General features: G+C 45.9%; 1 protein-coding gene across 1 annotated transcript in view; it reads right to left on the reverse strand.

The window, feature by feature from the left end:
• Positions 1–9040: 9040 nt before the first annotated feature.
• Bace2 (beta-secretase 2) overlaps positions 9041–15011 on the reverse strand; it is an 85479-nt gene continuing 79508 nt past the window's right edge. The window contains exon 9 of the mRNA XM_087898701.1: positions 9041–9505. Coding sequence (XP_087754827.1) covers positions 9252–9505 — 254 coding nt within the window. The 3' untranslated portion in view covers positions 9041–9251. The remainder of the gene's footprint in view (positions 9506–15011) is intronic.

The following is a 15011-nucleotide window of genomic DNA, read 5'->3' on the forward strand; positions in this document are numbered from 1 at the left end:
GCACCACCCTGCTTACTAACCCCAGCCTCCAGGAATCTCACTGTTACTGGGATAACAGTTGGGTGCCACTGTGTCTGGATTTGTATGTGGGTTCTGGGTATTTGAACTCAGGTCCTTATGTTTGTAACACTGATCCACCTCTCCAGTCCTACAAAGGGGTGTTTTAAAAAAATTATGGACCACACCACTGAAAGTGAGAACCTAGAGACTTTCAGGCATCCTTCTGTGTCTCAATTTTCCTTCGAGCATGACAGCCAAGCACAATGTGCATAGATAATTTAAACATGAAACCTAATCTGGAGACCTAGATCAGCCTTGGCAAGACCTGTGAGCCTAGTGGAAGGACTGGCATTTGATAAATCTGCCAGAGAAAGCCACATAAATTTACAGAAGATTAAGAACAGCTCTGTCCACAAAGCTTCTCAACACCTCCACCTAGTGGCAAAAATGTGAATCACACCTGCAAAGACACCCACAAATAGGGGTGACTTCCAAAACAAAATCAAAAAGCAAGTCTCTCCCTGGGTGTGATGTTAAGTTGGGAGCGTCACCCCAGTCCCTGGCATCCATCCCAGCCCTTCTCCCCCGGACCTGGGAGTTGCATTGGTCTGGACTCCCCCTGGACTGGGAGTTGCATTGGTATGGACTCCAAATCCCAGCATGCCAGGTTCTGATCCCTCCCCAGGAGAGGGTTAGTACCATTCCCACAGGGTATTTAAATGAGTGCCCAGAGGCGGAACACGTGGTCCCAGGTTTCGCATGTGCTCCCGGTTTTTCTCTCTCCCCTGCCATGTTCTCAGCCATCCAAGAGTGCTGTATTTATTAAAACATGAACATTTAAATTTGGTTTGATTTGACTTGATTGGATTTCTTTGTGCCGGCAGAGTGGCTGTCTTAGGATCTTTCCTAACACTGGTGATTAGAAAACAGCTTCCTGGCTGTTTCCAGGCTTGCTGCTGCCTCTCTTCCTAATGAAGGTTTTGCTTGTATTTTGAGACAGAGTCTCACAATGTAACCTAGTGGGTCTTGAACTCACAATCCTCCTATCACACTCACTGCCCCCCCAACCCCGTGAGTACTGAAGCATCTATTGTCCTAGTTCAAATGGTGTTTGAATGCTTTGAAAATTTTTTCAATTCCTCCTCCTGTGGATACTGTTAATAAGAGCGTACAGTCATGGAAGAGCCTGTATTGTGTGCCTCTCAAGTCTGGGTGTGTGTGCATGTGACCAGGGCTCAACTTTGAGTATCTTTCTCTATTACTCCCCACCTTCCTTTTTGAGGCAGTCTCTTACCAAACTTGGCGTTTCCCTTCCGGTTAAACAGGCTGGCCAGCAAGCTCGGGGAATGCACTTGTCTCTGTCGAGATGTTTGCATTTTCACACCTGGCTTTTTACATGGGTGTTAGAGATTTAAACCCAGTCCTCCTGCTTGCATAGCAAGTATTCCACCCACTGAGCCATCTCTCTAGCCCCTAAAGAGCCTATTTTAAAAAACTGAGACACAGTTCTCAGAGGCTGCTTTTTGGCTTGCTGAGTATTTCAGCCGTTTCCCAGAGGGGCCTTCTAAGCCAGATCTTTACCACACCGATGGTAATGCATGTGTGAGTGCTTCAGAGTGATCAAGGGGTGGGCGCAAGGGACATGCCAGGGCTCTTACTGTGGCTGTGCATCCCTGAGCAGTGCCCTGTTGTGGCTGGCTGTCAGGTTCTATGAGGCCACCCTTTCCTCCCATTCTGGCATGTTCTACCTTTTCAACATTGAGCCTGGGACCTCCCGCCACACACTTTATCGTTGTATGGAAGGGAGTAGAAGTAATGACTGTGACCTGCAGGGATTTCAGAGTTGCAACAGACCCAAGAGGCATAGATAGCATGAGGTTGAAGAGACAGTTCTGAACCCAACAAGTAGAAAGTGTTATGTATTCAGACTGAGCCAGACGTCCCATTCTTTTCAGTGGTGTACACCTTAGTGGAATGGACAAATACAGAAATAAATTTATTCTAGAAAACTCCAGGTTTGGAGGGACCAGCAGTCATGTGGGTGTTTGTCAGTAGCCGGGAAGTCACTCAGTGGCACAAATGTCTCTCTGTTCCACGTATTATTCTAACCACAAGTTGATTTGTAATCAGTGCCCAGACTCAGAAAGACAAATGGAGAGTCCCAAAGAAAACACCAGTCAATAAGAAACATCTTCAGAAACACAAGTCACCCCCTAGAACCGTGTATGGAAATGTGAAAATAATGAGAGCCACATAAAATACACTTTGCAAAGCACTACTTCCTGCCTCTTCTAGAAGTCAGTAGAAAATGTGGATTATTTATTTGTTTGTTTATGTATAGACAAACTCACTCTGTACACCAGGCTGGCACTGAACTCACAGATCTACTTGCCTCTGTCTCCCAAGTGCTGGGATGAAAGTCATGGGCCACCATGCCTGGTGCATAACTTAGAGCTCTTGAACCAGAACACAAGCCTTGTATGCCAAAGAACCAGGTGACATGAATGACTCTTCAGTGTATCTTAAACCTTAGGCTTCTCAACTGTGCAGATGACCGGAGTAGCAGGAAGCAATCCTTTTTATCCCCCACTCCCGCTTTCATCAGCATATGAGAACCTACTGTTGGGGACTAGTAAGTTAAGGTGCCTTACTTTGTTTATGTTACATTTGTTTAACTCTGTGAAGCTGTGGTACTTTGTCGGTCTAGAATACCTGATGGTCTAATCAAGATCCGAATGGCCAATAGCAAGGCAGGAGAAAGGATAGGCAGGGCTGGCAGGCAGAGAGAATAAATAGAAGGAGCACTGTGGGAGGGAGAAGTAGCCAGAGGAGGAGGAGGACATCAGGGGTCAGTCATCCGGCTACACAGCAATCCTGAGAGTAAAAATAAGATTTACAGAAGTCAGAGAATGGGAAAAGGCCAGAGGGAAAAGGTAGACAGGAGAATATAAGCTAAGAAAAGCTGACAAGAAACAAGCCAAGCTGTAACATGAGGGGCCGGCTTGTTGGGGTTTCCGTCCCGCCCGGTACCCCACAGCCAGCAAGCCCCAAGGAAAATCACAGAGTCTACATTAGGTTATAAACTGATTGGCCCATTAGGTCAGGCTTCTTGTTAACTCTTATAACTTATATTAACCCATTATTCTCATCTATGTTAGCCATAATGGCTCCGTACCTTTCTCAGTGTGACAGCTTACATGCTGCCTCTTTGGTGGTCTGCGCAGGAGTAGCAGAGGGAGCTTCTGCTTCCAGAATACTCCCAGTCTCTTTGCTCCACCCCTACTTCCTGTCTGGCTTTCCCGCCTATACTGCCTGCCTGGCCAATCAGTGTTTTATTAAAATATGATTGACAGAATACAGACAATTCTCCCACACCACCAAGCTAAGGCCAGATCTTCATACCTAAGAATAAACCTCTGTGTCGTTTCAGTTGGGAGCTGGGTGGCGGGCCCCCCAAAAGGTAAGAAGAGTGAAAACCAGCATACCGCTACAACCTACTCTGTGTGTTTTTAACTGAGTCGCTGCTAGAGAGACCTTCAGCCCTTTCTGGTAAGAATGTGCAACACTGCAGCCACAAAGGGAAAAGGAGGGGGAAGGGGCCTGATTTTATATTCCTGGGGACAAAGGACATTTCATAAAACTGTGAAGACATTTCTCTCCCTCCCTCCTTCCTTCTCAGTACCAGGGCTTGAACTCAGGGCTTTCTGGGTGCTAGGCAGACACTATACTATTGAACTACACTCTCAACCCCAAGAAATTTTGTAACTCGTAATTTTTATTATTGCTCAATAGAGCCTTAATTAATTAGCGATGTCTTTTTTTTTTTTTAAATCTCATAAGGGGGTTACTCAGTGCTCTCACAATGCATTCTACACTCAGCAGGACCCACTCTGGCCCCTGTGAGAGTTTTCTTCCCCAGGTAGGATGCCACCGCATACTTACCTGGGAATCTAGCAATGTCCATAGCGAACAATGAGCAGAAAACAGCAAGCCCAGCCGGCTCATCTGATCTGGGCACCTGCTGTGAATACAAACGATCTAATTCCCACCCCACCAAAGAAGACCATGCAGAGAGCTCCAGTGTTGAAGTAGGTGGAGCTGCACAGGGGGCTCCCAGTCTCCTTTTACAGACACCAATGTGGCCATAACTGCTCAGCTAAAGTGAGGGCTGATCGTGCCTTTACTGGTTGTAATTACAAAACCTATGGGTAAAAACCCATGTTGGCTGTGTGCTCTACTCTGATTGATGTGTGAGGGCACACCATGTGCTCCAGTTTAGACCATCCTCGGTTGATCTCACACAAATATCCATTTATAAATTGTAAATGGTAGTATGTGTGCCTGGCCCTTCCATTCCTAAATGGATGACTTAACATTCTCTTTCTGGCTGTTGCTGGGATACAAATACATTTGAAGACTTGGTGAAGAAACACAAGCCCTGACAGGGATTCAAACTTATGGTCTAGCCTTCACCTACCATCTTCTTTGTAAGAGTAACTATTGTGAAAATTATAGGGTACAGCTAAATTTAGAAACAGAGGACATCTGCCTAAAACATCAGACACAAAATCCAAAGGAAGCTTGTGGGTTGTGAGGAAAAACCCCTGCCATTTGTGGTTGACACTGTCAGTGCTCACCCACCCCGCCCCTCATGAACTCCTCACTCATGAGCTTTGTAGGTGCACAGGTGTCACGAGGACTAGTAGCTTGGTTTTCAAAATCTTTAGCAACATGGCAACTGCTTCAGTTCACTCTCTGATCCAGTGTGCTTGACTAGACTCTAAGGCAGATGCCTAGGCTCTCCATGCTGACTCTGATTAAGACTGGTACTTCCGCACCCTGAGATCCTGCAGAAAAACCAGGAACACTGTAGACAGGGCTCAGATACAAAGCTACTGCAGCAGGAGGGAGGCTCTGCCCATTCAACCTCTTCTCTCTGAATGTGTCCCTGATGGAAGCCATCCCTGGAAGAACATGGTCATGGTCTGATGGCTTTAGAGTGGCTGGGTGGCCGGTAGGGCTGGCTATCATGGGACTGTCCAGCTTCAATTGTCAGGAGCCCTTCCTGGGGACACAGTCCCCCAAAGTAACCTGACCAAGTCAGTGTAGCCTAAGTAACTTCCCCTTGCCCAGTGAATTCCCCAGCACATAGCCTTGAACCTGTAGCCTCGGGCCTGGGTCCCACTCCTGAACTCTGGCATTTCTGGTCTTTTTGGAAGAGACATCTTCTAAACAAATAAATTGCCCTGTGTTGAATGTCATTGGCTCAGAGGACTTTCCTTTGGAAATTCCTAAAATGTAGGCCACACTGAAAGACCAGAGCAAAATGGGTTGCCCACATTTGTCTGGGGATATCCCGGCTCTCTAGATCATTGAGGAACTGCAGACTGAGGGGAGACATGCCTCTTCGTGACTCCTTCAGGCCTTATCTCCGAAGAGTCTAGACTTTATCAACTCACAGGAATCCTTGACTCTTGGGGGATGGAATTGACCAATCTGTATTCGGTTCAGGCAACACCAACATGCAGGCTACCAGCCTCCCACATACTTTCTTTGTCAAGGCTGACTTCAATACCTCAATGTTCTTGAAATTGGGGATGGGGGTTGTAGTTCCATAAAGTAAGACAGCTCAGACCGAGTAGGATAATTTGAGGGTGAAAGAAAGCTAATGCCTAGGACTGAAGCACATTTCCCCAAAGCATTAACCCTGCTTATTCTGTGAGCTTATTTTAATCACATCATGACTCCTTTACACCCCTCTCTGAGAAACTGCTCCAAGTTCAGGTCTGTATTTCTTAAAACATACTGGAGGTGTACATAATCAGTTATGTGGACTTTTCCCGACAGTGAAAACTAATTTTGTGTAGTATGGTGTTCAGTTGTTTTTCCTTAGAAAATAGTGGAGATTTTTCTCCCCAGTGGATTTGCCAATAATCAATTTTAGTAAGTTCCTGCAAAAGAAAACACACTGGGATGCTGTCCAGCTATTTGGTTTCTACTAATAAAGATAAAATCTTTGAAATTCAATTATCCTTGGCTGTGGAACAGATTTCTGGGCAACGGTCTATTCCCAGGGAGGAAGTTGGAACTCAAAACCCAACCAGGCAGAGCTATTTCACCAGGTAAGAAAGTGGTAAAATCAATTTAGCAAATCCCCGTTCTTAATTAAATCATTAAGTATTCCCCCCCTCCTCTAAAATGAGAGAATAGAATTTGCTTTAGAAAATAACTTCCTCAAATCCCCATGGGGTCCTTATTGCTGATTTCTGGAAATTACTTGACTTCCATAATCTTCTGACCCAAGTGTATCTCCAACTCAAACCTCTGGGTTTCAGGACCAGTTGGATAAATTCTTTCCCAAATGCTCAAAAGTAGGATGTTCCCGGGAGGAACACAACCCGTGGTCGTGTGCAGCACACCCATCTCTTTAGGTCCAGGCACTTCTTTCTGACTCAAAAAGACACAAGAAGATGCAATTCATACCAAGAGACTGGACACAGATCATAGATTCTTGCTTTGTTTTAAAAATAACTTCAGGGCTGGAGAGATGTATCAAAGGTTAAGGGCACTGACTGCTCTTCCGAAGGTCCTGAGTTCAATTCCCAGCAACCACATGGTGACTCACAACCATCTGTAATGAGATCTGGTGTCCTCTTCTGGCCTGCAGGCATACATGGAAGCTGAACTGTATACATAATAAATAAATCTTTTAAAAAAATAAAAATAACTTCAGCTGCCTGAAGGAGAACTCACTATGTAGATCAAGCTGGCCTTGAACTCACAGAGATTGACAGGGATCAGACTTCATGAGTGCTAGGATCAAAGGGGTGCACCACAGCCCCCAGATAACTCCAGACTTCTAGGTAATTTATCAGGAAGAAAGCATCAGCTTTTTGTTTACATCAAAGCAAAGCCTGGGTTCTCTTCAGAGCTGGCAGGCTTACGACAAACGGGTGCAAAGCCGCATCTCGCAGGTGGGAGGCATCCCCACCTACCGGTGTTTCCCTCATCCTATTCGGAATAAAACTGAGACCCTCAAAAGGGTGCCCCTTCAATTTCTGTTCAAGGAAAACCTTCCTGAAAGTCTGTCAAGTGAAGTCTCAATGTGCAGACCTCGAGATGGTGGGCGTCACCACAGTTTTGGATTCAAAAGCAGTACATGCCGGGGAAATGTCCCGAATCCAACCATCTATTTCATTCTGGTTGCTAAGTTATGCTTTGATAACTTAAGCACATCCATCAGTGGCATCTGAGATACAAAGGTAGACACATTTGATATGAAATACAGAAAACAGTAGTATTCTCCCACCTGCCAGGACACCCTGCCGGTCGGCATCCTGTACTGTGATGTGGGTACCCACTAACCTGGTGTGGCAGAAACATTCACACTTCAGAATCCTGACCTGTTACAAAGAACCAGACATCCTGAGTGTGAAAACTGAGCATCCCCCTTCTGTTTAGGGGCTGAGAGTCCTCACAGCACAGGGAACCTGGGCAGAGTCTGTGAGAACCTGGTTCATTTCCATGCAGACCTGCCTAGCAGACAGGAATCAGTGGAAAAACCAACATGAAACCAGAATCCCACTTCCAGAGATTTCTAACCCTGTAATGCATTTCGGAATTACTCGTCCTCAGCCAGGGCAGGCCGGATACATCTGTGAGCATGTGAGAACACGATGCTGTCCCTGCTTCTGCTTGATCTTTCTTCTGCCACAGCTCAATTTCTCTCCCACAAGAATCTCCCAGAAGGTTCCTCTGGCTACTGGGGAGTCTTCCAGTTCACTGCAGCATGCTGGATGGCTCCTGCATATCCTTGGCATAGCCATGTATTTCTCAATATGGAGGTGACCGGGTGAGCAGTACAGAAGGCTGAGATGTCCATACAAGGTCTGTTGTCAACACCAAAGACACTCCTGCTGAAGGGGACGCTTAGTACCAGAGGCAGCACCACGTGACACTGGGCTTGGCACAGGAATGTGGCTGGAAGCAAGATTTGCGCTGCATGCCAATTATGTCCCACCATAAAAAAGTGGCCACATGGAGTTAGAGGTTTCACTTTTCTTTGACAAAGGCCTCAAATGGCAGTAAATACAGATACTGCTGATTCCCACACTGCTAAGGCTTTAACTCCCCCAGAGGGAAGAACCACACCACACAGGTCATCTGCCAGTCAGATGCCTTCAAGTTGCTTTGGATGGCACACTAGGGTGCTTTACGAAGGGAAGCACATGGCTTCAAAGGACTCAGAAAAGTGGAAAGGCTCCAAGTCACGAGTCTTCCTTCCCCGACAGCTGGTCAGAAGCACGGGCATCTGGCCATGTCTCCATTTCCCAGATCAGTAATTACCAACATGGTTCCAGAGAAGATCTGGAGAAAAGAAACAATTATGGTGGCGGGGGGGGGGGAGTTTGTTTTCCTCATTAAAACATGATTAATTAACTTCAAATCTGAGTAAGTGTATGTGACCGTGATCAGCTTGGAGACAGTGTCAAGAGAGGCATGCAACCCAGCACCTGTTCTGCCTCGCCGTATGGGCCAGGGCAATGATGGGAATCAGGTTGCCTGTATCCCACCCAAGCCACACAAGAGACATCTTTACCTTCATGTGAAAGATACCACAGGCATTTCATCAGAACTCCATCCTGCTCTAACTAGATGGCCAAAAGACCTTCCCCTGGCAAGGACTTGTGTTGGGTGTGACCTGTGTCAATTCTCATTCTGTGTGGAGCCCAAGACCTACCCAAGGGCCTGTAGGCAGTCAGGTTCGGAAGAAGGCTGAGTAATTTTTCAGGCACAGGGATAGAATACTGAAAGCCTTTCCATTTGTTCTAGACCAGGCAATAGTCTGGCAAATACCCTCTAATGTGGTCAAAACCAAAACTAGTAACTAAACGTACTCATTTTTCCTGAGGTTGAAGGAGGGATGATGACTAACCATGGATGGTCTATTTCTACTTGTTTGGGTTGTTTTTTTGTTTTTGGAGGTACAGTGGGCAGTTTGGCATAACCAGTCCCATAAAGCTGGAAGCCCAATGCACCATTTTGGTTCACAATGAAGTGTTTTTATTATCATTCCCCTCCGAAGTAGAAAAGATTTGGAAGCTTGGAAATCAAGAGTAATCAAGATACAGTGAGTCTGGAAGGCATTGAGATGCACAGCCGAGATTCCAGACAAACGGACAGAAAAGTCGACTGGAGACATCCCTCTTGGAAGAGTGAGTTCAAGGCTGCTGGAGTTCAGATGGGGTTCTTCATTTCCAGCGATGTCTGACCAGTGAGGACTCATCATTTACGACCTCGGGGTCACGGGGAGCATGTCGGCATCGCACCGGGAGCAGCAGGAGGAGAATCAGAACCAGGAGGATGGCTCCACACACACTCATCAGGGCATAGGACACAATCCACAAGATGGGCTCATTCAGAGCCTGTGCTGGGACACAGTTGCTGGCTATGTCTTCCGTGGAAAAGGGCCCGGAGATTTCAGACACTGTGGTCCCTGCGATCTCTGAGGAGACAGAAGAGGAAGGGTCACAGCTGTGAGTCAAGAAGCCCCCACTGGCAGTGGGCACTGAGTTCATGGCTGGGGACACTCAGGTCCCAGTGGCTTGGATATCGAGTACGCACTTAGGGACAGCTCAGAGGCAGTGTGCCCTCGGGGGTGCAGATTCCTTAGAAGAAGATACTGCAAGATGGAGCACTGTGCAGAAGTAAGCACAGCTGGTGCTCCCTAGGAATGCTAACACTCTGGGGGTGACAGCACATTGGCCAGCGCCTTGAGGTACCACTGGGGCTGTGGTGACTGTCAGGAGTAAGGAGGAAGGAGGAGTGGAAAGCCTGCCATTCAAAAAGTTCAGCGAAAGTCGCCTGGGATGGTTGGGGGAGGGGTCTCTTGACAATGATAATTTGACCCCATGTAACACTTACTGAGACCAACCTAGTCTTTTTGATATTTTGTTTATTTGGTTTTCTTCCAACAAGGCTACAGCCTTGGCTTTCTCTACAACCAGGCTGGGCTGAAACTTGTTATGTGGTTCAGGCTACCCTTGAACTTATGGTAGATCTCCTATGTCAGCTTCCAGAGTGCTGGTGTAACAGGCGAATTACCACACCCAGCCCAACTCATTCTTAGTCGCTCCAAGACTTTCCTAGCCATACTGTCTTAGGAGGGTCCACTTCCTCCTTCTAAATCAGATCTGAGGGACCTTGAACCAAAAATGGCCAACTAGCAAACATGTGACTTGTGGTATAAATGGTGACATAGAGGCATAGACCATCATGATGGCTTCTGCTCAAGACCTCGGTGTCAGAACACGGTACACGAATGAAGCTGTGTGAGGTGATTTCTGAGACCTTGTGAGAAAACACTAAGTAACCAGACAAGAGTCTTGTAACCTCTGTTCCTCCATAACAACGTGCTTTTGTGTCCCCCTCCAAGCTGTGAATAGGAGTGGGTTTACTTCAGGTTACCCACTATCCCATCCATTATTTAGAATGATGTGTGACTGTAAACAGCCTAAACTTATGTGACCGGCCATTGTGTGCTGTGGGATAATGCTCTTGTACCCTGTAAAGATTTGTCACTCATATTGGTTTAATAAAATGCTGATTGGCCAGTAGCCAGGCAGGAAGTAGAGGTGGGGTGACCAGACTAGGAGAATTCTGGGAAAGGCTCAGTGTGCAGTTGCCACCCAGAAGCAGAGGACGGAAGATGAAAACACTGCACTAATAAAAGGTACCAATCCAAGTGGCTAAACATAGATATAAATTATGGACAAGTTTATGTAAGACCTAGTTAATAATGAACCTGAGCTAATAGGCCAAACAGTTTATAATTACTATAAGCCTCTGTGTGTTTCTTTGGGACTGAACGGCTGTGGAACCAGGCGGGACATAAACTTCCATCTACACTGGTGACGCCACAATTTGAACTCAACTGAACTCTGCTCATGTGACCTTGCTTAATCCTCAGAATACCCTCAGCATATAAATTGATGCCCTGAATAAAGTTAGTTATTGCACGAGACTTTAGTCTTCTTCATTTTTAGGCTCCACTCTCCCGGGTTCCCTCTGCCAAATAGAGCAACAACATCCTAGGAGAAGCTGGAAGGAATTCTGGAAGAAGGCATAAGGGTGAGGCAAGGTAACTGGGCTTGCCTCTCCTTCTGGGACTATAGCATTCTAAGTTTTTACTTGGGGCCAAGGAAAGTGGGCTAGAAAATCCTCTTGACCACTCTCTCAGTTTTTGGCCCATGGACCAAGACTTCCAGTTTTGCCAAATATGAATGTTTTCACTTGAGGAAGAGAAGAAAACAGAGTCAAAATGATACTAAGATAATAGGTTTTTTTTTGTTGTTGTTGTTTTAAAACACCTTAAGTGACTTGGCTCCTTTGCAAAGGCCATACCCTTTCTGGCCTGTGTAGACTGCAGGATAACAGCTTTTCATTAAGCACCTGAGAAGAAAAAAAAGTCAGTGAACATAGCTCCCTGCCAATACCCAAGCATGGTGGGATGGAGCTTCAGTTGACTCACACCCTCAGGAGCCCACAGTGGGAGGGGTGTGGGGGGGTGTCAGCACACAACACCCAGGGGCAAAGTCAACGCGCCACTTCCGGCACCCAGCCCCACACCACTGTCCTGGAACACTCTTGATTGGGCTACAGCACTGGACTGGTGACTCAGCCCCTCATCTGGGATGCAAAAGACGAAGCATTTCCTGTCCAGTCCTTTATGGAGGAGCGCCAAGCTCTGCCCTATAGCGTCCAAGGGCAAATGGCCCCACTCCACAGCAGGAAAGTCATGCATTTTACAACAGAAATCTTGCAAACAGAGGGAAGTAAAACAGTAGTAGATTCACCAGCCAGGACAATCAATACTGTTAATGTTGAGTGTAAACTTTTTCCATGACAAAAAGCATTATCATGAAATCTCAAGTCCAGCTGTTTTGATGACTGCACAAGAAGCTGTTTTACAGACACGTCAATTGATGTTTAATTTTGATTTTCAGCGATATTACTTCTGAGAGGGAGAACTATTAGGGACTGGAGACAGTAGGTCAGTGGTAGCATGCTTCCTGAGCCTGCAGGAAGCCCTGGGCTCAATCCTCAGGATTGGGGAAGGGAAAGGGAAGAGAAAAGAAAGAAAAGAAAAAAACTTTACTGGCCATTTTTATTTTCACTCCTCTGTTCTCACAGACTTATACAAATCTTTCAGAGAGTAAAATCTTTCTGATAGTAAAATCTTTCTTAGGTTGTGAATACCTTTGCAAAGGAGGTCATTTGTCTTTCTTCAAATTTACTTTGTAAATGAGATGTGTCAGCTAGTACACAGAAGAAAGGGAACCTGCTCAGTGCACAGATGGCAATGCAACAAGGCAGGAAGCAATTCAAAACCCCTTGAAACCACTTTGGCTTCCAGCCAAGATGGGGTCACAGCGACTAGCTTGACCTCCCACTTGAAACAAATGCAACACTGGGTGAAAGGATATAGGTGAGAAAAGATGAAAGACAAAAGAAGATTGCTCCAGAGCACCACTTCCATCAGAAGCAGAAGTCCAGGAAACAATGGCTGTAGGGTTTGCAGTGCAGGGTCCTGATGAGGAGACAGCCTCACCCAGAGACCAAGTGCCTCCAGAGGGTTAAGGCCTCCTGGAACCTTCAGCAGGGAGTTCATTCAGCTCATCATACCCAGGGGGCTTGCATCCATATTCAACCAACCACAGACCGTTTCATAAGAATAATGGCACACAGACTAAAAACGTGCAGACTTTTCCTCTTGTTGTTACTTCCTGAACAACAGTGTTCAGGAACACCAACTATTTACACAGTGCTGAAACTGTGAGACATATGACATCATCCAGAGATGATAGAGTGCAGGGTGGCACATGGGTTCTACAGAGACACCATGCCACGTCATAAAGGGACCTGACACTGTGTAAGGCGTGATGTCATCTAGATACGATGCTCATATTCTGTGGAGACACTGTGCCATATTACATAAGAGACCTGATACTGTCAGGTGTGACATCATCTAGAGATGTGATGTGGGAGTCCCCTCTGTATGCTGTGAATACCATTGGTGAATAAAGAAAATGCCTTGGCCTGTTGATAGGGTAGAACTTAGGTAGGTGGGGAAAACAGAACTGACTGCTGGGAGAAAGGAGGCAGAGTCAGGGAGAAGCCATGGAGCCACCGCCAGACACAGACAAGCTGAAATTTTGCTGGTAAGCCACTGCCACGTGGCGATACACAGATTAATAGAGACGGGTTAAATTAATATGTAAGAGTTAGCCAATAAGAAGCTAGAGCTAATGGGCCAAGCTGTGATTTAATTAATACAGTTTCTGTGTGGTTATTTCGGGAGTCTGGGTAGCCAGAAAACAAACACATGGCCTCCTACAACAGAGATGATGCAGGCACTGGACAGTGCTTGGAGTCTGTGGAGACAGTGGGTTATCTTACAGGAGGGACTTGTGCATCCTTGAGCATCCTTGGATCTTGGTGGCTCCTAGGGTCCTGGAGTTCATCCCTAGGGTCTGAAGGATGCTAGCACTGATCAGAGAGACTCATGAGGGTCATTGGGAAAGAATATGAAGTCACTTAGGTCTCAGAGGACTGCATCTCCAGCAGCTCCCTGTGTGCTGTCCCCCCCCCCCCCCGCCAGTTGACAGGACAACAGATCAGGGATGGAGCAGAAAAGGGGCCTTTCTTCCATAGTGGAGGGAGTACTACCAACCACTGACCCAATACATCTCTGACTACCTACAGAAGCCTAAATGAAAGATGAGATAGCAAACATTCTTTTTAAGTAGCTTAATCTTGATCCAGGACAAATCTCAGGTATTATTAAGAGCACAAAAATACTCAGTCCCTGACAAGGTGAAATTCACACTGTGAAGCATCTGATTTATGCTGCCACACAGAGTCTGTTCCAGGACTATGAGAGACTACCACAGACCTGAAGGTTTGCAAACAGCATGTAAGCAAACCCTACCTGGAGATGGTTTCATGGTTTTTGAATGGCAAGCCTCTGTGTTTTCATGTGTGGAAGGAGTAAGAGATCTTGTTAAAGCTTTTTTGTAAGGTCACAGACACAGAGGCTCTACCTCCAAGCTGGGGATGTCTTCTGTTGGATATTAGGTTCCCATAGAGGAATCCTGGAGGGTAATGAACATTCGGTCTATAGGACAGAGCAGAGCAAGGAGACGGAACACACCATTTATAGTTCACACATAAAAGGAGGAAAATGAAGCTCATAAATAGGAATTTTAGCCAGAAATGTCTCTGATGAGTTCAGCCACACACAGGATATTATGACCTTGATTATCACCATATTCTAATGAGGAAGTTGGAGGAATATGGGCATTATAGTGGTACAGAAGATGTTGGAAGACCTAAGTCAAATTTCCTGGTGCAATATATAAGATGAAAAACACATTGGCATTGCTAATGGCATATGCACTATAAAAAAAGATCAATCAGGGCTGACGAGATGGTTTGGCAGTTAAGACCACTGGCTGTTATTGAAGAGAACCTGGGTTCAATGTCTAGTGTCCACATGGTACCTCACAACCATCTTTAACTCTAGCTCCAGGGGATACAATGTGATCTTCTGGCCTCTGTAGGCAGTGTACACATGTGGTACACACATACACACACACACACACACACACACATACATACACAGAGATACAACACCTATTCATAAAAAATAAGAAGAAATAAATCTTCTAAAAGGACAAATCAAATTAAAGATATCAGAACAGAAACTATGTAAATTGACACACAGAGAGAACACTGGAAACATGGCTAAGAGAGAACATCAATGTATTTAGGTGACCTCATGCTGTCTAATCATGTAATGAAAGGGCCCAAAGACCAAAAGTAATAAATAGTAACTAAAAATTTTTAGAACATAATGTTAACTATATATAAATTCATAGACTGTGGAGCATACACACGCTTCTCTGTCTCTGTCTCTCTCTCTTACACACACACACACACACACACACACA

Source organism: Myodes glareolus, chromosome 2 (genome assembly GCF_982192425.1).
Source record: "Myodes glareolus chromosome 2, mMyoGla1.1, whole genome shotgun sequence".
NCBI lineage: Eukaryota > Metazoa > Chordata > Mammalia > Rodentia > Cricetidae > Myodes > Myodes glareolus.